Source organism: Schistocerca nitens, chromosome 2, assembly GCF_023898315.1.
Source record: "Schistocerca nitens isolate TAMUIC-IGC-003100 chromosome 2, iqSchNite1.1, whole genome shotgun sequence".
Lineage (NCBI taxonomy): Eukaryota > Metazoa > Arthropoda > Insecta > Orthoptera > Acrididae > Schistocerca > Schistocerca nitens.
In genome coordinates, this window is record NC_064615.1 from 869,815,607 (window position 1) to 869,843,467 (window position 27,861).

At 39.1% G+C, this 27,861-nt stretch overlaps 1 protein-coding gene across 2 annotated transcripts; it reads right to left on the reverse strand.

The window, feature by feature from the left end:
• Nucleotides 1-493: 493 nt before the first annotated feature.
• Nucleotides 494-27,385, reverse strand: LOC126234679 (ragulator complex protein LAMTOR4). 2 transcript variants are annotated; one of them, XM_049943419.1, is made up of 4 exons: nt 27,248-27,385; nt 27,020-27,107; nt 19,328-19,448; nt 494-1,327 (listed from the first exon to the last, which is right to left on the reverse strand). In XM_049943419.1, the coding sequence occupies exons 2-4, from the start codon at nt 27,089-27,091 to the stop codon at nt 1,224-1,226; spliced, it is 297 nt and encodes a 98-aa protein (XP_049799376.1). In that variant the 5' UTR covers nt 27,092-27,107; nt 27,248-27,385; the 3' UTR covers nt 494-1,223. The 2 variants fall into 2 exon arrangements, with proteins under 2 accessions (XP_049799376.1, XP_049799375.1); XM_049943418.1 differs by having other exon boundaries at nt 27,193-27,258.
• Nucleotides 27,386-27,861: the final 476 nt, after the last annotated feature.

The following is a 27,861-nucleotide window of genomic DNA, read 5'->3' on the forward strand; positions in this document are numbered from 1 at the left end:
TTAGAAAAGTCATCCCGCAAGAAGAAAATCATAAAGCGTCTGTTTTCTCTCACCTTATTGTCCACTATCTGCAATAACCTTTCATTAACGACTGAAGGATGCCCACTCCGTTGTTTATCATGCACATTTTTGCGGTCATCTTTAAATGCTCTCACCCACTTTCTTACCATTCCATCACTCACGATGTTTTCTCCATAAACTGCACAGATTTCATGATGAATATCGATTGCTTTTAGGCCTTTTGCACTAAGAAATCATAACAGACCATACTTCACAGTCGGTGGGACTCACGATTATCAGAGGCATCTTAAACACTCAGTACACAACGTAAACAAGTAAGAATCAGACTGTAATGGCATCAGTGCGTAGACAACAGATGTAGGTACCCAGTGCGCATGCGCAGAACGCTGACCACAGCGCTGCGGCCGCGGTGTGGCAAAACGGTACTTACTTAAAAAAAACACGCCTCGTACTAAAGTAAACACACCAAAAATTATAAGCATTTTGTTTATTTTCTAAAAACCATTTACAAAATTAAGTCTCTCTTTTTCACATGTGTTGACTGGTTCAATAAATTATCTGCTGTGAGCAAAGAAGAGTAACATTAAATAAAGCAAACACACAAGGTAGTGAACACAATGAGGAACAAACTGTGCAGTGAGGACACTAATGTAGCAATGACACCAGAACGTACAAAAATATGTTAATACAAATTAATTGTGCTATTCTGCAGCTATTACAATACACTTGTTGTTGTTTAAAAACTGCATGCAAGCAACAGCAGACAAACAGTTCAATCTCAACAGTTATTCCAAATTCTGATATGTAAAAAAAGTCATTTCATATAAACAGGCACTATTTTGACTGTAATGGAAAGCTCGGTAGAGATCACTGAATACATTAATATGACCTACATTTAAAACTGAACATCTAGTATAACTGAAAGATGAGGTCATCTACATAATCAGTCTCTTCAATCATAGGGTATAAATTTTGACAAAAGTCATCGACCCCTGACACGTACTTCCAAGCACACAGTTATTACGCATGACTAGGATAATGTTAATTCTGGTCAGTCATCTCAATATTACTGAAAAGTATTTACAACACTAAGCATTAAATTAATAAAATTTAAATAAATGGCAGAACATAAGAAAAACAGCCCATACAAAAATACCAACAGCAGTATAAAATATACATAAATTAACGATCTGTTGACAATCTCAAACAGTTACTGGCTCCACTTGGTTTGGAACAAACTTCCTCTTTACAACATGAATCTTCTTGTTTGACAGGCATATGACATAGCAGTGATCATCATAAATAACTGGAACAGAAAATTAGAAATTTGAGCCAAACGCCTCGAAAACAGGTGTATGATACAAAAAGATCTTCATACATTAAACAATAAGATGATCATACATATAAAAATTAATGTCAGGCTTATGCAATAGGATGATATTTCTTCAGTTACAACAAACATACTGAAAAACACACAAGATGCTCTGTAATCCTACCTACAAAAATCAAGAAATGAGCTACATTTTCACTACAGAAGTTAAGCAAAACAATTATAGGCCTCTTACAGATTATTTGATCACAAACTGTCAACAGAACTTGACAACTGAGGTAAGCTTACTGAAGAGTTCATGTAGGATCTTTTTCTTTTCCAGTCCTCATGAATAATGACCTCCAGCGTGAACAGTTAGTGAAGGTATAGGCCAAGATGAAATATAGTGACAAGTCAGAACATTAAGAACATTTGTTTAACAGAGTCTTGGTCTACCTCTGGAACGTAATACAGCAATGATTGTGCCTTGCACGAATCCAACAAGTCCTTGGTAGATTTCTGGAGGTAGGTGACACCAGATGGTTACATACAAGTCATACAATTCCCCTAAATCACAAACTAGTGATTTATGGACGAGGAGCTGGTACCCAGTAGTGTTTCATATGTATTCCGTCAGGTTCAGAACAGGCAAATTTGGTGGCCAAAACAATTATGTGAATTCACTATCATGCTCCTTACAATAATTGTAGCACAATTATTGTCTGACACTGACACTGACACACTACTGGAATAAGCCATTGGTACTGGTGAAGACCAGTAGAAATTATGTTCAAGTCATTTTGTACCCTCCTGTGGTCACTTAATGATAATTTTCCTGTGCACGACACCATCTTCAAGAAACAGCTGCAGATTACTGCTCACCCTGTCTGCTGCCAGATCATTTATCGAAACAGACAATAAGAATGGTCCTATCACTCACACTTCCCTGGGACACTCCTGATGATACAATTGTCTCTGATGAACACTCACTGTCAAGAACAATGTAGTGGGTTACATTACTTAAGAAGTCTTCAACCCACTCACATATCAGGGAACAGGATATAGAGGAACGAGTCATCAGCTTTGATCAGTGATGTAGGAAACATATGACAAACACTGTACACAATATGGTGACTAATGCACTGTCACTGACTGTTTCAAACAGGCTGAGCTACAGATCAGTGTCACCAAAACAAGGTTTTTTTAGCTTCATATTCACTGGGCTTTGCCAACTTTCAACCAAACTGTTACCTTCCAACCTAACCTGTACTTCAAGCAGTTCTTTTTTTGAGGGCAGAACTAGCACCTAGAACCTAGCAGAAGTAGCACTCCTGGAAGAAAGGATATTGCAGAGACATGGCTTAGCCACAGCCTGGGGGATGTTTCCAGAATGAGATTTTCACTCTGCAGCGGAGTTTGCGCTGGTATGAAACTTCTGTGAAGTTTGGAAAGTAGGAGATGAGGTACTAGCAGAAGTAAAGCTGGGAGGACGGGGCGTGAGTCGTGCTTGGATAGCTCAGATGGTTGAGCACTTCCCCGCGAAAGGCAAAGGTCCGGAGTTCAAGTCTCAGTCCGGCACACAGTTTAATCTGCCAGGAAATTTTCATAACAGTGCACACTCCGCTGCAGAGTGAAAATCTCATTCAGGACAGTGTATGTTTGTACAATCCTTCTGCATTAAGATTTCTGAAGTAAGAAATTCAAAACTTCCATTTTCCTTTTGCTGTCTTCTGTTGCAACACCAGACTGGACAAACTACATCTAAATCTACATTTACAACCACATCTATACAATGCAAACCACCAAAAAGTGCAGGGAATAGTCCAATTGTACCTGTTATTAGAGTTTCTTCTAATTCCATTCATGTACAAAGTGCAGGAAGAATGAATGTTTGAATGTGTCTGTGCATGCTGTAATTATTCTAATCTTGTCCTCATGATCCCTATGTAAGCGTTACATATTGGGTTGTAGTACATTCCTAGAGTTGTCATTTAAAGCCAGTTCTTGAAACTTTGCTAGTAGACTTTCTCGGATTAATTTATGTGTATCTTCATGAGTCTACCAGTTTAGTTTCTTCAGCATCTCGGCAACACTCTCCAACTGGTCAAACAAACCTCTGACCATTTGTTTTACCCTTCTCTGTACATGTTCAATATCCTCTCTTAGTTGTATTTGGTACAGGTGCCACACACTTTAGCAGTATTCTAGAATGTGTTGCCAGAGTGATTTGTAAGCAATCTCCTTTGTAGATTGATTGCAATTATCCCAGCACTCTACCAAGAAACTGAAGTCTACCATCTGCTTTACCCAAGTGAGCCTACATCATCATTCTGTTTCATATCACTACAAAGTTGTCAATCTTTGCACCACTCTGAAATCTTATCAAGATCTGACTGAATATTTAGACAAAGTACCTCATTTTAGGCAACTACATCATCTCCAAACAGTCTGAGCTTACTATTAATATTGTCCACAAGATCATTAATATACAACATGAATAGCAAGGGCCCCAACACACTTCCCTGGGGAAAACCTGAAGTTACTTCTACATCTGACGATGATTCTCGGTCCAAGATAACATGCAGCATCCTCCCTACCAAAAAGTCCTCAGTCCAGTAGCAAATTTCACTTGATATCCCACATGATCAGACTTCTGATAATAAGAATAGGTGTGGCACTGAGTCAAATGCTTTTTGAAAACCAACAAATACTGCATACTACCTTGATCCAAAGCTTTCTGTATATCAAGCGAGAAAATTGTGAGTTGGGTTCCACACAATCGACACTTTCAGAGTCCATGCTGACTGGCACAGATGAGGTGATTCTATTCAAGATCTCATTATAGATGAGTTTTTTTCTAAGATTCTACAACACATTGATGTCAAGGATATTGCACAGCAGTTTTGTGGCTCGCTTCTACTACCTGTCTTGTAGACAGATGGGACTTGTGCTTTCTTCCAATTACTGGGCATGGTTTTTTGTTCAAGGGATCTATGAAAGATCATAGTTAGAAGAGCGGTTAAACTCAGCCGCAAATTAAGTATAGACTCTGATACAGATTCCTTCATACACTGGAGCTTTGTTCAGTTTTAATGATTTCAGCTGTTTCTCGTCACCATGAACACTAATGGTGATTTCACTACTCACCTCTTCAGTGGTATGACAAATTGGGACAATTCTCCTGGGTTTTCCCCTGTGAATGAACATTTGAAAACAGTGTTAAGCATTTCAGTTTTTGTTTTGCTAAACTGAAATTTCAGTTCCTGTCTCATTTCCTAGGGGCTCGACACTAACTTTGGTGCCATTAACAGCTTTTATACAACACCAGAATTACTTTGGGTTTTGTGAAAGATCATTTGAAAATATTCATCCAAATGTGTTTCTATCGACAGTCCTATGCTTTGTTTTAGAGCTATTATGCTGTTGACCTAGTCTCTGTTTCCTTAAAAGTTTCTTTACAATGACTTTATACAATGGAGGGTACCTCTCATATAAACTGTTCTACAGGGTACCTATCAATCCAGCGCATGGTCAACTAATCTTTTGAAATTGAGTCATAGTTCCTCTAAATGCGCGCGCACACACACACACACACACACACACACACACACACACACACACACACACACACACACACACACACACACCAGTTTATGTGGATATCCTAATAAAGGTCAGGTCTATTTTTTTGTTGCTGTTAGATCGAATATATTCCTATCTTGTGTGACTGGATGGTGCCTTCAACCCACTTAGCAATTTTATGTCCGACCAGAATCTACCTGATTTCTCGGCAAGGTTTTTTGCTAAAGCATGATGGTAGTCTTCGGTCTATGTTTCACACATCAATTTTTTTTTTTTTTTTTACATATGCTTTGTACTAACTTTTACCTCTTCTCATTTGTGCATTCTTTTTCGAACTTCAGAGTGCAACGGTCTCTGCTTCCTAAGCATTTTCCAAATTTTGTTATTAAACCACGGTGGGGTTCTCCAGCCTTAATCCACTCATTGGCACATACTTCTCCAGCGTGGAAATTAAAATATGTTTTAACTTTGCTCATAATTCCTCTATGGCCATGACATTGGTCTGTCCATCATACTGGAACTAAATTACATCCATTTTCTAACTGGGATGTTAACAATGACTTATCTGCTCTTTCCACAAAAAATACTTTCTAGCCTTCCTGATGGATTTATTAACCTCAGCAACAACTGTCATCATGACTACTTCGTGATCACTAAATCATGTCTGTATATGGACAACATCGATAAGGTCAGGCCTGTTTATAGCAACAAGGTCCACAATATTTCCACTGCATGTTGGCTATCTAAGTAGCTACAGAACAGTCTTCAAAAAACTGTGCTCAAAAGTACTTCACAAGACTGCCTGTCTGTGCCACCTTCATTGAATCCACAGAAGTCCCATTCTATACTCTGCGGGTTAAAGTCGCCTCCATGCATGATTTTTTTTTCACCTCCAACTAATATTGCATCATGTTTTTGGCTTTCTACTGATCGTAAACTTATTCCGAGTGACAAACACTGTTGTTGTGGCATCAGGTGAACGGTAAAAACATTCAATAATTAACTTCAGCTCACCTCGATTTGTTACACACATCTAGATAGTTTCATAATCAGACTCAGTTTTGACCTTGATAGAACAATATTTCTTTCTTTCTGACTACAATGTAAACCTCCCCCTCCCCTATAGTGATATCTAATCTGTATTGACTAAATATACCCCTACTGGCACTGCAGCAACTGCACATGTGCAACTAGGTGCACGCACACACATAGCCAAGGTCAGCGGTACATTTGTAAACAGGAAATTGGACACAACCTGATCATAATTTGTAAAGAAAATTTCAGGTTACCATTCATCAATAGTTTCTCTGACACTACAGTACACAGTTACTATTCTCTCAAATTAGCCACTCAAGTAACACCTATTAAAAATTATCAGTTGCTTTTTGCAGTTTTGATAAGTATTGACAATACAGACAAAGCTGAATTAATATTTCTTGTGCTTTCTTAAGGCATGCTTGCTAATAGTACCTTTTTTTCTTCCAGTTTCACAGTAACATGGAATCCAGTTAACATTCTCAATTTAACAATGATGAAATATGAAGAATGTGGTTTCCAGCCGAAATCACCTACTTCTCCTGAGGATGTACATGTGTGTCATTTGTTAGTTGATTTCCTTGACATTCATTTGAATGATATCGACATTTCATTTGAAATTGTGGATATGTTAGAAGCAATAGGAAATAACTGTGATGAATCCCGAATTGTGGTTCAGATGACATCAGTTGTGCCAGTAACGGTCCTGAAGAAGAACACCTTCCAAACCTAAAAGAAAGATGTACTGCAACAGCTTTCAGCAACAAAGAAAAAGCAGTGAAATACTGGTTAAACAAAGGAAGGAAAAAAAGCTTGAAGTTATGTAGTGTGCAAAGGTGTTTTCGTCTTGTAAAATTGGAGCATGAACTGTACAAATCGAAGAATGAATTACATGAAGTCAGAAATATGCGCCATACAGAAACCCAAAATCACATGAATGATAAATTGTTCGAAAGATTTAGAACTGCTCATGAGAGGCTATGCACCGTTACACATGTACATATGATACTGGGCCCTCTGAACTGCATCTGACATGTACAATGCTAATTTACAGGCTTCATTGATCTGGCTAAGTAGGTTCAAGAAATCGTACAGAATAGGAAGTCGCAAAATTACGTTGTGTAAACATGTAGAGCAGCTGGCAGTGATAGACAATGCTATAGAGAAATTCATAGCTGACGTAAAGACAAAACTTGCTGTTCTCACTGCAACTGCTGTCTATAACAATCAGTCAGCTTTCGTGAAAGATCTGCATGCACACTGCACTTCACCATTTTGGGGTGAAAAGAGAGTGTCGGTTGCCCAACCAATGAATGTAATGTCTCATTCATATACAATAACTCCAGTGATAAGTAAGGGTGGTTTACTGTTTCCACAGCTGTATACCTGTCTTCAAGAATCACAAGGCAAATTAGGACCAAAAATAAAAAATGGACTGTTTAGTTGCAAAAATCTTTTAATTGACCTATCAACATCGGGAAAAAATGGGAAAGAATAATTTTCAACATTTCGTTTGAAACGTATTCCTACCAGCTGCAGAAACTAATTCACTGCATTTGTTTGATTCAGGGTCTGAACACACAACGATGCCTCTGTTTTTGTGAAGGATGGCAAAAAATCTGTAGATATAATGTGGAGTCCGTCTCGAACTACTACTGTGATTCAACCTCTTGATAAAGAATTTCTTTGACAGTGGAAAGCATTTTTCAGTAAATTATCAGACAACACAATTTCCAATATCTCTCCCTCATTTCAGGTTATCAGTGGTATTCTGAAGCAACAGTCATTTGTGCATTACCAGTTTTCTTCGCCACACTTCACGACTTTGATCAAGTATGCCTCGTATGCAGCACAACATGCAAAATAATGGCCGGGATCATTTCTGATTCCATCCCTGTTCTGTTTAAATAAAACTCTTGGTTACTGAGAAGTGCCTGACTTCATCAATTTTTCCTTTGTCCAGGGAGCCTGGTGCAAGAAAAATGTTTGTTTTTGTCATTCAATAGACACTTTGGATTTTCATGAAGATTACAAAAAATGAAAAAAGAATTGTTTCACTGATAGTAAAATGTACAAAATTCAAAAATTATTATAAGAAATGGCCTAGAGAAATTGTTATGAAATGTAGTACTGCAAGGCACATTTCATTTCAACAAATTACAAGTCCTCACTGATGGAATTTGTCTTTGACATCAAACACTGCCATGATTTTCTTTTCTCTGGTAGCCACTTTTACCGGAATTACATGTGCAAGAACTGAACTGTCGATATGAAGTTATTCAAAAAAATATTTGTATAGTTTAAACCAGGTTTTCACTGGAGCAAACAAGCTGACAAGCACAAGCTAAAGAGAATTCTGTCTGGTGCAACCAGTAGGCCTCTTGCAGGTCTTTCCAACTGGTCGCCACTGCAGCTACTTATGTGTCCCTAACTTTCCCCAGTTACATAATCGGAAAATGAAGACCTGCAGTTTAACGTGGAATCCTTGCACGTCTTTTTTGGCCACTCCAACATCTGTGTGAAGTGAATGCTCAGTTAAAAATCATAGTGAAAATGTTGTGGCCTGAACGGGATTTGATCCAGTGCTCTCAGCACCATACAGTGCGCACTTTGCCACTACAGCATTTTTGTTTCAGGGTTAAAAAAAAAAAAAAAAAAAAGAATATGACCATTAGACCTTACATGTGTAGTGGAAATGCTAGCTGTGTCACCTCTTGAAATAATGATCAACGTCGGTAATCAGTGTTCTGTTTATAAATTGCCCCTCAATGGTAATGAGAAGCCTGGGAAAAATGGCAGCCGACATACTACGAAAAGTTTGGACCGGTGCGAAGGAGAGATGGAGATGCAATTTCATGTAAAGTGAGCGATCTCCACACGTCATACTTCCATAAAAATTGAGACACTTAAATTCTGCCTTCCCTGCGCCATTTTTGCATACTCCATCAAGAACAGTGTGCTCACCATGCAAAATAACCCTCACTGAACAGCAAAGTTTCCCAGAAACTAAAAACCAGTAACACGGCATTCATAGGCAATGTTCGCTACCTTGTGTTCTCTTCCGTTCCCTCTATCGTAAACGATTCTACCCATTCTCAAGTGCACTGTAGTGAATTTTCTGCAAATGCTCATTCGCACGTGTTCACTTCCATTCGCTCCACTGTAAACCAGGCTTTGGGTGCTTAAAGTTGGTGTCTGTGAACTCTGGATAATTCTGTTTTGCAGCGCTGTGAGAGTGATTCGCTGAGTCGCACGCTAGGCAGACGGCTGTACAAACCGCTGTTATACGCTATTCTTCGCATGGAAAAAATGTGTAACTTCAACATTTTTTACAAAATACTTGTAGTGCCTCTTAGCAACTAAAATTCTGGTAGTGCATTTCTTTCGTTGTCTCCTTACTGTGTAAAAAATTCAGGACGGGTTTCGACATGTCTTATTGGACCATTCCCTTGTCAGCTGCAAACGAAAAGAATTAAATCAATTCTGCAAATGATGCTGCAAATTGTGAGCTCTGCTTGCATCATGCACGCAAGGTCAGTAGTCTTCACCACTTCTAGCAGCTGCCCCTATGAACTTGGGTGGCCTCAGAACCCAGGTAATAGCCATCATTAGTGCCAACATGAGCCACAACTTGCTGGCTGCTTCACCCTGCAGCTGTTATGGAGCCTTTGATTACTGGCACAAGTCCCATGAAAGCCCCAATGAATGTCCCCAACAGCGCAACACTGTCCCCACCAGTCTGCATCCATGGCATGGTGCTTGCTTTGTGTAGCCCTTTGCCTGGAAGATGGCATATCCAGACATGATCCCTGAACCAACATGGGATCATGTAGACTCCTACACCTGCTGTGGAGCACAATGTTCAAAGAACTATGTACTCCGAAATACTTATTTGCACTAGCTTTATACCCTGTCATCAGCTCTATCACAGATCACCACCTATCCTGCTTTAAAGAGCAGGCAAGCCTCCCATGTCCATGTTCTGTGTGAGGTGTGGGCATAAAACTCCTTGCTGCCAATGGTTCCACCGCCCTTCAACCACTTTTCATAGATTTTTACAACAGTAGCTCACAAACAGCAGATTAGTTTTACCATTTACAAGATGCTTGTTACCATGTGCCAACCCATAATCTGCCTTTTGTTGAAGTTAAATGTCAGTTAATCAGTTAACGTTCTATTTGTGGCCTCTATTACCACTAGAATGATACCCCATTTGTCTAATGCCCTTACATACTTTTGTTATTAAATTGTGTGTCCCCAATGCCACTAGGCGTTGAATCTCATGGTGGGTAGTAGTTATATGTTTTGGCTCACCAGTGGATGAGCCTCGAGTAAAAATGGCTACCGGAACTTCAAGATGTATGAAATGACACTACGTTTGTATCATAAGAAAGTACACTGTACATTTTACATTATGAAGATGCAAATTTACCAGTAATATTTTGAGTATTTTAAATTCAACATCTTATGCACATGCCAGAAAGTATGAAATTTATTTTCATCTGCCAGAAATATAAAAGGCCTGTTTCTTTCTGGGATGCAATGGGAATAACCCCAGGGATTACTTTGCAAAGTATACAACAAAAACCCTAAATGCTACACAAGTGCTTTGGCCCAAGAGGCTGCAAATACACACAAGAAGAGAGTGACTACAAAATGAAGGAGAAAATATTTTATCAGGGCAAAGCACCTGTCCACAACTGTGCTTTCGAAACTGGAAAACTGAGGAATCTGAAGTACGAATCATTTGACAACTCTATTCACCATACAGAACACCCATCTTGTCACAAGCCTAAGGAAATCAGTGGTTGGTAAATCATATGAGTCCAATAAAAAGTTTATGGCAACTGTAAATGGTTATTTTGCATATCTTACAGCATCTTAATACCTGAAGAAATGTTTCACAAAGTGTACTTAGGGATTACATATAAAATAAGTGCATTTTCTTTCCTAAATAGCTGTCTTTCATTGGTAATTCAAGCACTGAAGTTACTTCTGTAAGGAGATTTCTCTCAAATGCCAGAATTATAAATTTTCAAATTACATGATGATAAAATTTCCTCAGTAAAACATTCCCTGCTCACCAACTCTGCTACAGTGTGTGAGAGACTTTTCCAAACATTCAACTTTTGGACTTTCTGAACTCTACAGAAAGATAATGTACTGAAGTTTATTACCCACCTTGGAATAACATGACAATGGCATTGAACTGAAATAGCTGTTCAGACATCCATCACCCACAAGATGTATTAACACCAACTGGGCTTCTTTGCAGCTTGTGCAAGATGTGTCACATTATGCTACTCAAGCTATATTTTTATTATCTCAATTACATATGAAGGTTTGTATGTCTTACGTAGAAAACTTTAATAATAGTGTGATGGTTTAGTAAAGGCTAATCTTATTGACATTTCTAATCTGGCTGGTTGTGGACCAGCCTTCCTGGAAATCACACTGCTAGTTAGATAACAGGGTTGGCAGCACAAGGACCCATAACAGCTAATGTTTTATCATTCTCTCAAGTAATTCACATAGCCCACAAGTGAAACTGGTTGACCAGTAGCTATCAATGGAAGTAGGAGCCTATCATAGCTTAAGGATCTAAATGATGATATTATTTAGAGGATACTATTAAGAGGAGTTCACCTCCAAGCCAGATACAACTAAAGACTCTGAGAAGGCAATTTTGCAGTCCACATTTAGGTGTTTCATCATCTGATTATGAATCATGTCAGCACCTTAGCTGTGTCATGGGATGAGAGGAGGGCACAAAACAGTTCCCATTCTGTAAATGGTTCATTACATAGCTCATGAGCAGCCATTTGAAGAGCTTGCTGGCAGCCTCTAATTGGCACCCCAATTTCCTCATCCACCACAGTATTGGTCAGTGATGCCCTTGCAGAATGGGAATTGCTACATCAGTGGTGTTAGTAATGGCAATTGTTACAGCTCTAGAAACACTATCAAAGGTCCAGATGGGGGGACAGGAAAAGGTGGCCTTCAAACCACAAATCTGCCAGTTTGCCCTCTGGAATGCGTTAGAGGCAGGTTGGTTTGGAAGGGGGGGGGGGGGGGGGGAATGGGGATACCAAGACCACTGGGAAATGGTCACTGGCTCACAGCATTACGTACAGTCTTTTGTAATAACGTGATTAAGTTGCATGAGCCATGGAACATCAACAGCCGAGAATGAGTTATGTGCTGTGATGAAGTGGGTAGGGAATCTGTCACTGACAACAATAATCAAGCAACTAGTTGATGAGTAGACACCTACTGGAGTGTCTGGACGTCCACCACAGTGGGTTACGTACATTAAAATCCCCAAGGAGGAGGAAGACTGGAGGTGGGGTGATTATGTATCAAGTTGAGCTACTCAGAGTAGCTTATTTTTCACCCCCCTACAGCATGTCAATATTGCATATAGTGCTACTAACAGTTGTTCGAATCTGTACAGCCACCACTTCCAACCTTGTTTGTAAAGGCACCCGTTCGCTATAACATTTGTGTGTACACATGTGCAAACCACTCTGTGGGTTTGGCACAAATATTACAGTAACTGTTGTCGAAGCAGAACTTAGGAAAGTAACTATCAGAAACATGGTTTCTTGCAAAGTGACATCGCAAGATAGAATAAAAGTAACAGTGGTTCAGGGAAGTGGCAGCAGTACTCTAATTCCACTGCACAATCGTCATGGAAAGAGGAAAAGTTGGGACTCTAAGCAGCCCTTGTAGAGAAGCACATTCCAAAGTCTTCAATCACCAGCACTTGTGTTTATACAGTGTTCAGGAACATAAATTTTGGGGCAGGTGAAGAAGGAATATCTAGGAATGGCAAAATTAATTTTCTTTGATTTCTTCATAGACTTGTCTTTTGAAATTGTGAAGATGTTAAAAATATGCTAAGATTTGTCCAAGTTAAGATGAGGAACAAAAGAACAGGAGGTTCTAAGATCCAGGGCCTGCAATTCCCTCAACTGTTAGCCAGTGCCTGACAGCGAGTCACATGGTTCAAGGAGGATGGTTTCCCAGAGGGGCTCCCTCCACCACAGGACACCTGAGGAGAGGAATACTTCTCCAGAACAGGATATGCGATTGGTGACCCAACTGTTCGTAAGAGAACAGATGGCAACATTTCTGACACGACCTCAGATCAAAAGGATTTCATGCAATGATACAGACATGGGTTCATTTCATATGGACTAGCTGCAAAGATTTTTTCTCTGTCACAAAACCAGTCATAATAACAGCGTGTATAATGAGAGCATTCTGCCATTAAATGGGTATCTGCACCATCTAGGACAAAGTGTTCCAACACTGCCCCAAGGGGGCACTGAGCAAACACTAGCTGCGGGCAGACATTTAGCATAAGCTACCTGTCAGGTGACCTATTGCACTGTGTACACACCTCGTTTTGCACACACTCTAGCCACTTGGGCACTCAATCCCATGTTCACTCAGACCAGACAGTAAAGTTGCATAGGCTATGGCCTGGCTTCCTGTTCATCAGGTTTTTGCTCACCTTTGCTGGTCCAGCTATATGCTTCATGCCATCCTTTTCCCAATTACTTGTATATGTGAAGTTCGCATCTTGTGTCTTGCTTATAGCATGAGAAATAATGACATTATCCTCCTCCTCCCCACCTCCCCTCCCCCCCCCCAAGTCCTGGTCCAGTCTGGATTGAGTGCTCCTATTTATGTGTGGAAACAATTTCACGTTTGCTGAATGTAAGGTCAGCAGCACAGATTTGTTGCATACAAGGAGTTAAAAATAATCAGTGTTGATATGCTGTGTGTAGGTTTGTAATGGATAATGGATTTCATAACTAACTAAAGAAATTGTTATGACCTTCAGTGGGCAAATGATAATGTCAACAAAAATCAAGCTATTAATGGTTTGAGTTGTGTAATGGGATGAAACCAAACAGATGATGCTTGCAATATTACACAGGCCTCCTTTTTTATCAGGAAGTAAGTCTTTTGTGCAACCAGTGAGGGGTTTTCTTTTTAACAATCCAGCTGATTATTCTCTACCACTGACTAGATTCATTTCGTTATTATCGGGTAAGGCATCAGCTACCTTCACTAGAGACCCGTAGAGGTGTCACAGTGGAACTGGTGGTTATTGCTAGACCATTTCATTTCACGAAAGAAGAAAGCTCACAACCACCCTCCCCCACCTGGAATGAACAATACTCCTGTAGTTTCCTCATCTTTATCTATTTCTCCACTCTATCCATCTTTTCCCACTCTCCTCATGATAACTTAGCTCTTACCTAGGTTTTATTTTGGTTTTTCTCATGACCCTTTGCATTAGTTCCTAGTTTGCTTAATTTCCTTTAGTCGCTATTTGCAAATTTCTCAGAACAAAGTTGTGCTGGAAGTTCACCCAGTAGGGTACACTGATGGATGCGACCATCCTGACATCCTGGCCTGGGCAAGGATCAAAATTCTCATTAGATGCTCGCCAATACGATGGCAAAGTGTTAAAGAGTTTCTGTAGTATCTTAGGTTATTGATAAGGCCAGAGTTGGTGCCTCGAAGATTCCTGCAGACTTCGAACATTGCCTCTAAGATGACCACCAACCTTCTGGTACAAGATTACCTCCATGTTGCTAGTTGGTACTGAACATAACATCGAGTTAAGACACAAAGCTATTACGGACATTGGCAGCAAGCAGGTATTGACTGGAGTCAATGGGGAATGTTGAAAATTTGTGACGGACTGGGATTCGAACGTGGGTCTCCAGCTCACTAAGCAGATGCTCTGACTACTAAGCTACAAGGACAACATCTATCAAGTAAGCAGGAGGCCTGGGTTTGAATCCCGAGAGAGAGAGAGAGAGAGAGAGAGAGAGAGAGAGAGAGATTGAATATTTATTTAAAGTGCACTTTTGTCAACTAATCTTTTGCTTGCATGTTCAGATCCCTACAGCATGCACGAGATCCTTTGGCCACCTCCACCCATTCATCATTAGCAGCAAGTGCATAACATTTGGTTCCTCAGAATTACTGACTCGCATCACAACAATATCCATCGTTGGCTATGCCATGAGAGGAAGTGAAACAGCATCAACATTGTATAATATCCACCATAGGTTTTGGTAGTTTATTAGTTGGACTGTTTAGGTTGAGAGGATGCTGCATCTGTGATCAGAACTTTAGATGGATTAGTATTTGAAAAGAAATAGTGATAAATATACCTTTCTTTTATTTTTCTTTCATTTTGGTCTGCATAACTTCACCAAGCAAGCAGTGTGGAAATCCATCTCTATCTATTAGAACTGCTCCATAAATAAGCTATTGCAGTAGCTTCCGCTAATCACTTCTACTTTTAATTACTAGGTCTACAATTTTGCTTCCGCATTTTTTTCTCGAAGTTAGAGACTTTTTTGTGAAAAACTCACAAAAAAGTTATGATTAATAGTATTGCCCATCACTGGCCACTACATTCTCCCATCTTTCGGATAGCATATGAACCCTGTGGCAGAATAACTGGGCATCTTTTGTGGAGATCCATGGATCAATTCAATTTTGCACTTTTTCATATGATCAGAAGTGCTGGTCAGCCAGACTGTGTGCCACTGATCAAAAATGTGGTAGTCCGACAGATCAAAGTATGGAGAATAAGGTAGGAGGGATAGGACTTCTCATTTCAACGTTCCACGTATATTTTGACAGGTTCTGTGACATGGGGTTGAGCACTGACTTGCTGCAAAATACCTTTACATGTCTATTGCTGTATTGTGGCCGTTTGTGTTTCAGTGCTAGGCTCAAACGCATCAATTGCTTTCAATAATGATGTCCTGTGACTGTCTTCATCTATTTCAGTAGCTAAGGAAACATTCTGTCTTCCACCACCAAGCCGGTCTTCGATGTCAAAATACCGTTCTTATGGCGTTGAAAACATTCACTGTATGTTCTTCCACTAATAGTTCCCTCACCATTGGTCTTACCCAGCATTTTAAGAGCCACAGCCACAGATTTCTTCATGTTAAAGCAGAAAATTAAAACTTCCCACAAATGGCAAGAAATGGGTACGTAAGTCGACGTACTTAATTGAGAATAACCTTATGATGCAATCACAAATCGACTAATATTTTTATGGCATTATGTTAACAGATGCCTAAGCTTATTGATTACACCTATGACCAACCAACCGCTACTGCCGTCTATGGCAAAACAGCGGAAACAAAGTTGTAGACCTAATACTTAAATGGAGAACCATTGTCATCAAAGAACCTACTCTGTACTATGGAACATAATCAGGTGTCCAGTTTTGTACTGCTCTACAGTCCCCCTCTACTAAACATTGGCAGTCAATGAGATTGTCTTCCTCTTGAAAAATTATGGGGAATAACGCTGGACAATGGCAAATGCTCTCCTGTAGACTATGACGTGTCCTTACTTCAGTAGCAATGTAGTTATATTCATCGTGGACCACAGCAACACTTTTTTCAGCCTGATAACATGGATGATGTTGACACCTCTCTGCTGCTATGCAGAAACAAATTTTGTCCCCTTCATACTTCACCTTAGCAAACCTCAATCCTTCATGGAACACACTGGATATGTTTGGAGAGTGGCAGAATGGCACCTTTCTCAAGAGAGCAGAGTCGCTTTTAAACAAAACCAAGGGCATAATTTTTCACAGAAACTATAAGGGTCATTCCATGTCAATTCAACTAATTTGAGAAAATGTTCAGCTGATAGTCTCAGATTTGGCTGAAATTTAGCACACCAATGCTATCAAGTATGGAACACTCATGTACAAAATTTTAAGTTCCCCTGCCAATTAGTTCCAGAATTATGACTTGTGAAAGAAGGTGGCGTGACCCAGAAATTGCAACCTGTATCTGGCAATCTATCTTCAAACCCACCTTCAGGTCTTAATAACTTTGGAACTATTCCGCACAGTCCAGTAAAATTTTTACAACCCAGTAACATCCACTTAGAGAACACACACTATGAATCAAAACACCAACAACATATTTCTGAGGGAAAATAATAAAGTCCAAAATGTGATTAAAAATGTCATATGTTAAAAGGTACATATTGTAGGTGCCCTCTATGCCAAATATAATTCACTCAAAAAGGGTATACATTTTTTTTGTGGTAGACTTAATGTGGCCTAAACACACACAGAACTCATCTTGCCCCTATCAGTCACACAAACTGAGTAACATGCACACGAAAATACAAAAATTTGAAAAATTACCTGGAAAACATGGATTTTCTAAGTGTGGTGGCACAAAAGGGACAAGTCATATCCAAGCCAAATTTCAAACACTGCATAAGTAGACCATAATATAATATGTGGCAAAATTTCAACTTGTTATTGCAAGGCATTTGTGTACAATAAAAGTTGACAGATGTATTTGGTTACGTTTCTTTTAACACGATTTAGCAAGTAATAGTGATGATGCAAACAGCTTCTTCAGATAAAGCTGCAGCAATTGTTGGGAACCATTAGGCAACAGAAAGTTAAACAATGGTAGTTTTCAGGGACAGAATGAGTCTTTTTAGGCAGGAACAACACAGGAAACAAGCAATAATTACAGGTTACTCATGTTTTTAAGATTCTAGTTCAGACTGGTCAGCACTGTTGTGGAAAGTCAGTATGAAGATAGAAGAGTGTACTAGTGGTGCTTTTGTTCAAACAAGTTGCTGTATTGGTAGAGCACAAGCATCTGAATGTTATAAAACAACATATGGAACAAAATGTGGCATTCGCTTTGTACTGTATGATCTGGATGAATCGGACCAAGATTTGTTGCTATGGAGATCTGGGATACACCCTGTGGGCACAAGAAGTACAGTTCCAGGAAACTTTAGTGTTTGTTGTCATCATATGAAAGTGTTTCTGGATAAGTATTCTTTCCTACAAAGAAGTTGTTTTGATCCATTTCGTATTCATAAGAAGACAGTGAAGTGTAGCCTCAGAGAAGTTGATATAAAATCAGTATTGAAAGTTAATCAGTGCATGGGACTTAACATGAAACCAGGACAAAAGTTATGTTCCAGGTGTGTTACACCGCTAAAAAATTAAGAATATTCTGATAATTTACATGAGAGTGACTAAGAGTATCAGCCACCTACAACCACAGTGGATGAGCAATTAAATACTTCAGTGACTGTTCTTGGTTTGTCTCCCATGAAGACACACAAAGTTGGGAAAGAGAGACAAACCCAGCTATGGTAGAAGAAAACTACAAGAAGCTCCAATGGAATTAAAACACAAAATAGCTGACACACTAATGGTGGAAGTGGAAGAACTATCTGCTCCAAAGGAACAAAAATCATGCCAGAAATGCTCTGATTTGGACAAAATTGTGCATGATTTTAAAGAAAAATGTGCCATATCCACACACCAGAAAAAACTAGCTATTCTTACCCTTGCACCTTCCAGCTGGTCTATTGACTACACTGCAAAGGAATTCAATGTTTCTACATATATGGTAAAGCAAGCTAGGAAAATAAAAGCAACCCAAGGAGTGCTTCCACAACTTCAGCAGGCTCAGGGTAAGCAATTGAGTTCAGAAAAAAAGGTGCTAGTGTCAGAGTTTTATGAAAATAATGACTACAGCTGAATAATGCCTGGAAAAAGACTATGTAATGGTGAAAATGGGAAATGTACATGTACAGATGCGAAAAAAGACTGTTGCTATGCAACATATCCGAACTACATGTAGAATTCAAGGAAAAGTATTCCAATACCAAAGCAGGTTTATCATCTTTTTTCAATCTTCGGCCAAAATGGGTTGTGCCTGTAAGTGCAAGGGGCACACACACTGTTTGTGTATGTGAGACCCATCAAAATGCTAAGCTGATGTTTGCTGCTATAAAGGATTATGGTCTGGATTACAAAGGTGCAATGAAGCTGCTAGTGTGCGACATCAGTTCCTACCCGTGCACGATACACAGGTGTGAAAAGTGTCCTGGTAAGGCAAATCTTGCAGAACACATGAATAACAAACTGTATGGTGAACTCCTACCTCTGGCAAATTTATATATACTATGGAACAGAACTGTGTCATGGTTAAACAAACTTCAATCTTTAAATGAAATGTTTAATTTTGTGATCTGGTGTCAATTTGTTACACAACCATTCATACAGTGTATCAGTAAGACACAAATTATAGATAAGCAGAGCACCAAAATGCAAATGGATAGTATTGTCATGATTAGCAATGTAATATTTACCTCTGAGAGTAACACATTAGCATCTCACAACTCAGTCTATACCAGTATTAAATGAATACATATGAAAACTAGAACCGTGTGGCAACAACTAACATCTCAGTTCCTCTACACTAATCTTCAAGCTGAAAACTTATTTATTAATTAATACACATATTTCAAATAAAATGTTCACATAATCACCTGAGACTCTCTTGAAAGCTTCTTCATTTTGAAATGCTACTGGATCCACCTTGTCGGCAATAGTTATGAGACCAGTAACCACATTAGCAACATGTTCATCATTCTCCAGTTCACCTCCAGACTGAAACAGCATTTGAAAACATTCAGAAGAGATTAGAGGAAAAAGTCCACACTAAGACACCTCACACAGCATCACAAGAAAAATGCAATTATTTCATAAGCATAGTTGCAACTATACATAGAACAGTTAAGCTTATGTATGTACCCATTTACTACTGAGAAAGGAAGGAAGCTTTCTTTCTCTCAGATACATTATGTTCCACCGATCTCACACCATTAAAGAAACTTTACACCAATATAAGGAAATAGGTATTCTCTTCATTGCGTGCGCACACACACACACACACACACACACACACACACACACACACACACACAAACTTTATTTTTTGCTTATCCATATGGCAAGAAGACATACATTGCTGCTACAGTACCCAACAGACAATGTATGATAGTTTTTTTAATAAACCTCTGACATTTGCATTACCTAATAAGAGACACATACACTGCACATATCATGTTTCTCATGTTTTACACCATTTTCGAACTTATTCGGATGTAACAAGTGCTGTTCTTGTAAAATGCACTCAAGTATTTTCGAGAAATCAAAGTTCAAAGTTTTACAACACTGTTTAATACCATATAAGCTCCAGAGATCTAGCAATGGTGTTAAGGCAACCAGTCAAAAGTTTCCTGAGGTGATTTCAGGATGATCGTATATTTTTGCACAGCCAGAGAAATATCATATCATTAATAACACTAAATAAATTTCCTTGAAAAGTCTGCAAGTCTGTGATCATGATGGATTCTTGCAAATACAGCTGCCTGAATTGCTTAATATGAGGAATGTCCAGAAATTAACACTGACATTGAAATGACTTTTTCAAGAAAGTTGGCAGCACTGCATTCAAGGGCATGATGTTGGCAGTAGAATGGACACTCATTTGTCTTAGTCAGCTGAAAACATTTGTTCTAGTGCTGCATTGAAATGAGTGTATTCCAAATTCCACCAGCTGAGAGGTGAGGAGCATTATACAGTTTCTTCCTGCAAAGGGAAATGAGACATTCCAGATTTTTAACAAACTCAGACCTAATGTGTACAAATGGTGTCATTGGCATAATGAATGTTCATGATGAACGAAGGAGTGAGCAGTCCTCAACCTGACTGATTAGATGGCAAACACGATTGAAAAAATGATTCATGATGACTACAGACTCAATTTGAACTAGATGAATACAATGTCTCCATAAATTTCCACATCCTTTCTGCATGAAACTACTGATACAATTGATTTTCAAAAACTGAACATAAGATAGTTACCAAAAAATATCACAAATCAAGGCAAAGTCAACAGAATTGCGTCTTCAAGGGCATTACTCTAGCAGTTTTAACTGAAGGTGAACAATTTGTTGACTATTGTGTAAGGTGACAAAGTGTGAGTGGTCCACTATACGAAAAGACAACCTATGCTATGGCAACATCCGTCCTCATTATCAAGAAAAAAGCTGTTTCTGTATAAAAAAAACATGGCCACTGTCAGTTGCAACAGCAAAGGGTTTCTCCTTTTAATTTTCCTGCAGGAAGAAACCATTAATGCTGTATGGTACTATGAACTGTAAAAAACTACAGAGGGTAATACAGGACAAAAGTAGGGGAATGTTAAAGGCAGTGTGCTTGCTGCATGACATAGCATGTTTTCACAGAGCCAATGCCACACCACAACTATTTGATTTATTCAACTGGGACATCGTGCACCCCACTAACTGCAGCACATTCAGATTTTTTATATGTTCATCTCTCTGGTGGCATTTATGGGTGGAAAAAAGTTTTCTACAGATAATTAGATCCAGAGTACCGTGGGCCAAAGAGGCAGCAGGAGAGATGTTTGATGAAGGTATCGGAAAGTGCTCACAAAATTGCATTGAGAATAAGCCGACCTTGTTAAAAATAGTGGGCTAAGTATATCTGAATTTGTATTTTTTTCAATTTTCAAGTAGCTGATTAATATTAGTTCCTAAACACGCCTCACATATTTGTAAGAAATGTTTGGTTACTGCCATAATCAGATCTGTGACTAAGATTAAACAAATATAAGAATGAGAGGTATTAGTTATACAGGGCGTATCAAAAAGAATCATCCGATTTGGCACATCCATATTTCTGAAACTAAAAAACATATAAAAAAGAATTTTGTTTTTCTGATGAATGGGAAACTCAAAAAGATTTTTTTCATACCCTTCTATAGGTGTTCAATATGCTACCCCTTGAAATGCGTGGCATATGTCAATGCAGTATTCAAATTGTTCCCACACTGCAGCAAGATGTCTTTAATTACAGCTTTCAAAGCTGCTGTTATATAGTGTCTCAGTTCATTAACTGTTGTTGGTAATGGAGGCACATAAACAGTCTTTTACGGATCCCCACAAGAAATAATCACTGAAAATCAAGAAAACTGTAATCCTCCATCTTGCCAAGAACAAAATTACAGAACTTCACACGTTATTGTTTGTCACCTTCACGAAGAGCTTGCAGTAGCTGAATTTTATATGGTTTCATAAGTGAAGATTGATGCAATACACACCAGACTGACAATGGGGGGGGGGGGGGGGCATGTTGATCTGCACAGTGAACGGATTTCTGTGGACTCCACGTGAAACTAGGGCAGATGTGTTCGACATCTGTGCCAGGCACTCTAAGACGGCCCAGTGATTTGTCTTTATACAAACAATCTGTTTCTGAGAATTGTTCATGCCATTGTCTAATGCTCTGTGCTGCAGAAGGATACACACCATACCTAGTACAAAAGTCGCGCTGAACAGTTATTACTGACCCGCACTGAGCAAAACGTAGAACACGAAACGCTTTCTGTTGTCCCAACACCATTTTCACTATAGCTCAAATGGGCACACACTGCTGCTAACTCACGGGAACCATGTAAAGCTCTAGAATTTGCTCTTTCCAACAGTACCTTTTTCACACACATATCTCAAATAATATGACAGGTATGACTTTTTAAAAATAAGGTGATTCTTTTTTATACACCCTGCATATTACCAGGCAATAAAAGCACGAAACTAACAAAAATCACTCATCAGGTCTCAAGACTTAAAATAACATCCAACATCAGTTTCAACAAAACTTATGCCTAAGTGGAATGGCTATGAACAGCCCTGCTAAAACCTGTAACGAAATTCAAGTGGCAGCTGAGAGGTAGTACTGGTGGGGGATACACTGCCTTCATTTTTTTTGGTAATATCTACAAAATGACTGACAGTTTTTAAAATGCCAAATAATCTTACACATTATAAAACATAATTAAAATTGGTACAGTTGCACAATGCTAAAACAAACTTTTCAGATGGCAGCAATACATTAATGCAGAACTCAACTAGATATAACATCTGGTAACACACACAAGCGCGCGCGTGTGCGTGAGTTCTATAAAACTTCAGTTTTGATCATATTTTGACTTAAAATGTTGCTGTGATGGTAATTATTATTTTTGTAATTTTAACTATGCACACTCAATAAATAAAAGTGCCCAGAGGTGAAACTTGTCACAACAAGGTATTAAACTGTATATATTTGTAAAAAGGATAAGAAACACCACAAAACCTCAGTTTTACATTGAATAAGGTGAACAACTGGAAAATCTAAGCCATGTTTATCTTCAGAAGATCCTTCAGTGTTAAATACTGTGACTTCACTGCAGTTTTAATCATGAAATTGATGCCCGGGAAGACTCAATACTGGTGTCATTTGACACTGTAAACCTTTTATATAAAACATATAGATTAATGATTCTGTTCAAATAATGTAAGTGTTTACTGATGTAACAGAACTGGCAGAGATGACTTTGTATAATTAACAGAACTTTTGGAATTTGTGCTTCCTTTTAACACTAAATTCAACAACTATATTTATCAGTGGACATATGGGTTATCAATGGGTAACAGATAATCTGGGACAAAACAGAAAATTTTTGCAATTGACCTAGAGAATAACTTCTCTTATGCAAACCAGGACATAGAACAGAAAATCATATATTACAAAAGAAACATGGATGATGTATAATACAGAAGTAATGCCAATAAAATACAAGAAGTGGCAGGGAAGGGAAGCTCTGCGTACCCTAAATTTATGATTGAGCTAGAAAAAGAGAACAGCACAACACATTTTGATCTAGCAATTACTAAAAATGGTGGAAGACATAAAATAGGTATACACAGGAAATTGAGGAACACCGATGTTCTTATACGAGGGGGGACCTAAAAGAAACCGGACCTCGAGGGCGCTGCCACTCGTAGACGTAGTGCAGTGCTCTGATGCTAGATGGTTTTAGTAGAAACCTTCATGAAACAGCTGTGCAGACGGTGTCAGTGTAGAGCTGAATGTGCAAAGTGTGGTACAGTGTGTTAACTGTAAGATGGCAGAGTTGTGAGGGGAGTGCGGGGAGAGGAGGAAACAAGCATTGGCTGGCAAGGGGAGTGGAGCCGTTGAGCGGGGGAAGGGGGGGGGGGGGGCTAGCAGACAAAAGGCTTCGAAGTAAAACTCGCTTTAAATGTTGTTCGTAAACGAAACTGAAATCGTTGCGAGCATCGCTACATAATACTGGTCTCCTTCTAACTGAAGGCCTACCCGTAGGGGTTGTTGGCGACTCCCGAGATGGGCCAGCAACTGCCTCATCACTCATTTTGATAATGTTTAGCACAACTGCACAATAAAAAGACGCAGAACAGTACAGCGCAAAACAATAACAAATCAGACGACAATGGCTACCTTGTACGACACAGTCAGCTATGTAATGTTGGCAGCAGTGGAAACTGCATGCCTACCGAAGCCTCGCGACGTTTACCGAATTCTACTGATTCAGGACTAGGGAGAGGTCTGCCATCTAAAACTTTACACACTGTATTGTGTTTCTCTGACTGTTGACGGGTTACCTCTGCGAAGCCATTATGACAACTTTAAAAGAACAAAGAGTGCTTGTGAAATTTTGTTTCCTACTTTAAAAAACTGCAACGGAGACACACCAAATACTTCAGGAAGCTTTCCAGGAGGACGCTATGAGCTGCACACAGGTTTTCGAGTGGTTTGGGCACTTTAAACGTGGTGAGGTGTGTTTAAGACCAAGCTCGTTCTGAACGCCCTTCAACATCGCGAAATAGAACATTGAAAAGGTCCGCCAAAAGATCAACAAGGATTGTCGTCAAACGATTGAGCAAATTTCAGCAGAGACAGGAATCAGTTGGAGCTTGTGCCAGCGGATCTTGAGTGAGGATTTGCACGCGAGACGTGTTGCTGCTAAATTTGTTCCGCGCCTTCTCACACAGGAGCAAAAAACCATCCACATGAATGGGTGTCAGGGCTTGAAAACAGAGATTGCATGTGATCCAAACTTCTTGAACAAAGTCATTACAGGGTATGAGAGTTGGTGTTACGGGTATGACCCAGAAACCAAGCAAGCGTCAAGCCAGTGGAGGGCTCCCAACTCTCCCAGACCAAAAAAGCAAGGTAAGTGAGGTCAAATGTGAAGACGACAATCATTGTCTTTTTTGATGTTCGTGGAATTGTGCATCGGGAATTAGTAGCCCCTGGCCAGACTGTTAACCAGAACTTTTACTTGGATGTTTTAAGCCGTATGCGAGAGGATGTGAGGAGGAAACACCCGGAACTTTGGCAATAAGGTGACTGGTTTCTGCATCACAACAACACTCCAGCACACACGGCCTTACGAGTGACCCACTATTTGGCACCTCACAGGTGGTCTGTCATTCCCCACACTCCATATTTGCCGGACCTAGCCCCGTGCAACTTTTTCCTATTTCCACGAATGAAAAAAATGCTAAAAGGGGAGCGTTATGACGATGTGGAGGCAGTAAAAACAGCTTCGCAAAGGGCACTGGACAATACCAAACTTGAAGAGTTCCAAACATGATTCCAACAGTGGGAAAAGAGACTTGACAAGTGCATCGCATGTAATGGAGAGTATTTTGAAGGTGACTGAAGTAATTTTGTAAAAAGATTCATCCGTAAATTTTTTATGACAACAAACCGGTTTCTTTTGGGTCCCCCCTCGTAAATGTCATCTCTGAAGGTATAAGTAGGCCTCCTTCCAATTTGTCATACACAGAATCTTTACATATAGCTCATGTCAGCACAGTCTTTCAAACCCGAAAAATACATTAAATCATAAAGTTGGAGAGAGAATGTGAGCGATACAGTCACTCAGGAGCATTCAAAATAAACTGTAACGACAGATCCACTGTACACAGGACAAAGAGGAAGCAAGCTCATGACATTATCTAGAGTCTACTTCCATGATAGAAGTGTTAACACACTGAAAACACATTTAGAAACACAGAAGCAGCAGATGGGTCAGAGGAAAAAGTATAAAAGTGTTGTGAAGACCACCAAGAGGACATACTTTAAACATAACTGAGCACCCTGAAATTTATACCCATAAAATGAAGATCATCAAACCAATGATGAACAAACAGTGAATTGAGTTATAACTAGTTATTTGAAATTTTCCAAGAAATGTGATGTTCTCTTCTACTGTTCACTAGGTCACAAAGAGGTGCTCCTGCTGTCCGCACAGCATCCAATCTTCCTCCGAAAGGAAGGTATTGGTCCTACCATAAGATGGAGTTGTCAAGGACAGAACACCAGAAAGTACACACACTTACATGACACCAGAAACAAAGAGTATTGACATTCCTAAACATAGGCTGACAAAAACAGGCAACTCTCACAAAGTGAACTGTGAAATTATTTAACAAATTACCACATACTGCACTCAATACACCTTTCAATAATTTTAAAAGTAAACTGCACAAATGGTTAACAGACAATCCATACTACAGTCTCACAGAATTCATGGATACTTTTAACATAGAAATTGAGTTTTAAGTCTACACTTCCAATACTGTATACTGATTAATGTAGCATAAATAATTTGTACTTGTAATGTAAACATCCACAAACGTAGTAACTTCTTATGCATCTTGACATAATTGTAATGCCTATTTCACCGCATGTGTTCAACGGCAAATAAAGAATCTGAGCACTACTTGTTTTGAGAATGGTTTAATCTAGCGAGCATAAGGTGTGCAGTTCCTTGTGAGTAAGAAAAGAGATTAACTTTGAATACTAGGTAACAGCTTTACATAGCACTGACAATTATCTAAGTATTGTGTACATAACGTTTCTATTGATGCCTAAATAAGATTCTCTGCATATCTGTAATAAATCTGGATATTTCTGGCGTCTCAAGCATTTGATTCCCACAGGTAAACTATAATTTCCGAGCCAAAGCCCACACGAAACATCATCATGCAGGTTAATCGTGTCAAAAGTCACTTCCCTCAACTCACGAACAAAATCTTCGGAAGCATTAGTCCGTGTCTAAAAACATTTGAGGCAGAACATTTCGTAAAAGATTAGTAGATGTAAAAGAAATTTGTCACTTGGTAATTACGGTTAAGGTCACAATTTTAAAGATGGATTTCCAAATCTAATCAAAACAAACAAGTTACATAATTAAAATAATGTGGTTTTGCTAATTTATACTTTCATACAGAATAGCAGTTAAACAATACGCGTGTGAAATCTGAGATCCAATCACTTACAGCAACAACAGCTCCATCTTCTGTTAGCACTAGGTATCCAACTTGATCTGGAATTCGCTCCAAGTTCAGCATGTTGGGGGCGATATCCCTAGAAAAACATCATTCTCTTTGAGTATCTGCCCAAAAATACAAATGTGTGGGTGTATCTAACCAGTATCTTGTATAATTTTTACATGATATAGCTCATTGCCTCTAAACAAACTTGTAACAAATGCACAAATCGCTTACTCAATCTATTTGTCCGCCGTCTGTCAAACTTCGCCACATGACCACAACTCAAAGATTACGCGTCACAGGTGATACAATCTTTGTGTTCCAAAGTTATTCACATAATTCATCATCATCAATAATCTCTGAACATCAACCAAGTCCCAATGGAATCTTCACAAAAATTTATGAAAACGAGGAGAACAATAATTCATCATCATCAATAATCTCTGAACATCAACCAAGTCCCAATGGAATCTTCACAAAAATTTATGAAAACGAGGAGAACAATAATTCATCATCATCAATAATCTCTGAACATCAACCAAGTCCCAATGGAATCTTCACAAAAATTTATGAAAACGAGGAGAACAATAATTCATCATCATCAATAATCTCTGAACATCAACCAAGGATGATGCTAAGTTCACCGGACTTTGAGACGATGTGACGTCATTATGACGTACACACGATACATCGAAAACGATCCAAACCGTATATCGACTATTCGACTTTTGTGAACTTTCGAGAGGTTGTGACAGGGTGGCGCTGTGCTCTGCGCCATTCGTTTAAATGTGTTTTGCGTTCCTTGCGTTTAAATCGTGTATTGTACTGTGTTTGTGTCCTGTGCGCTG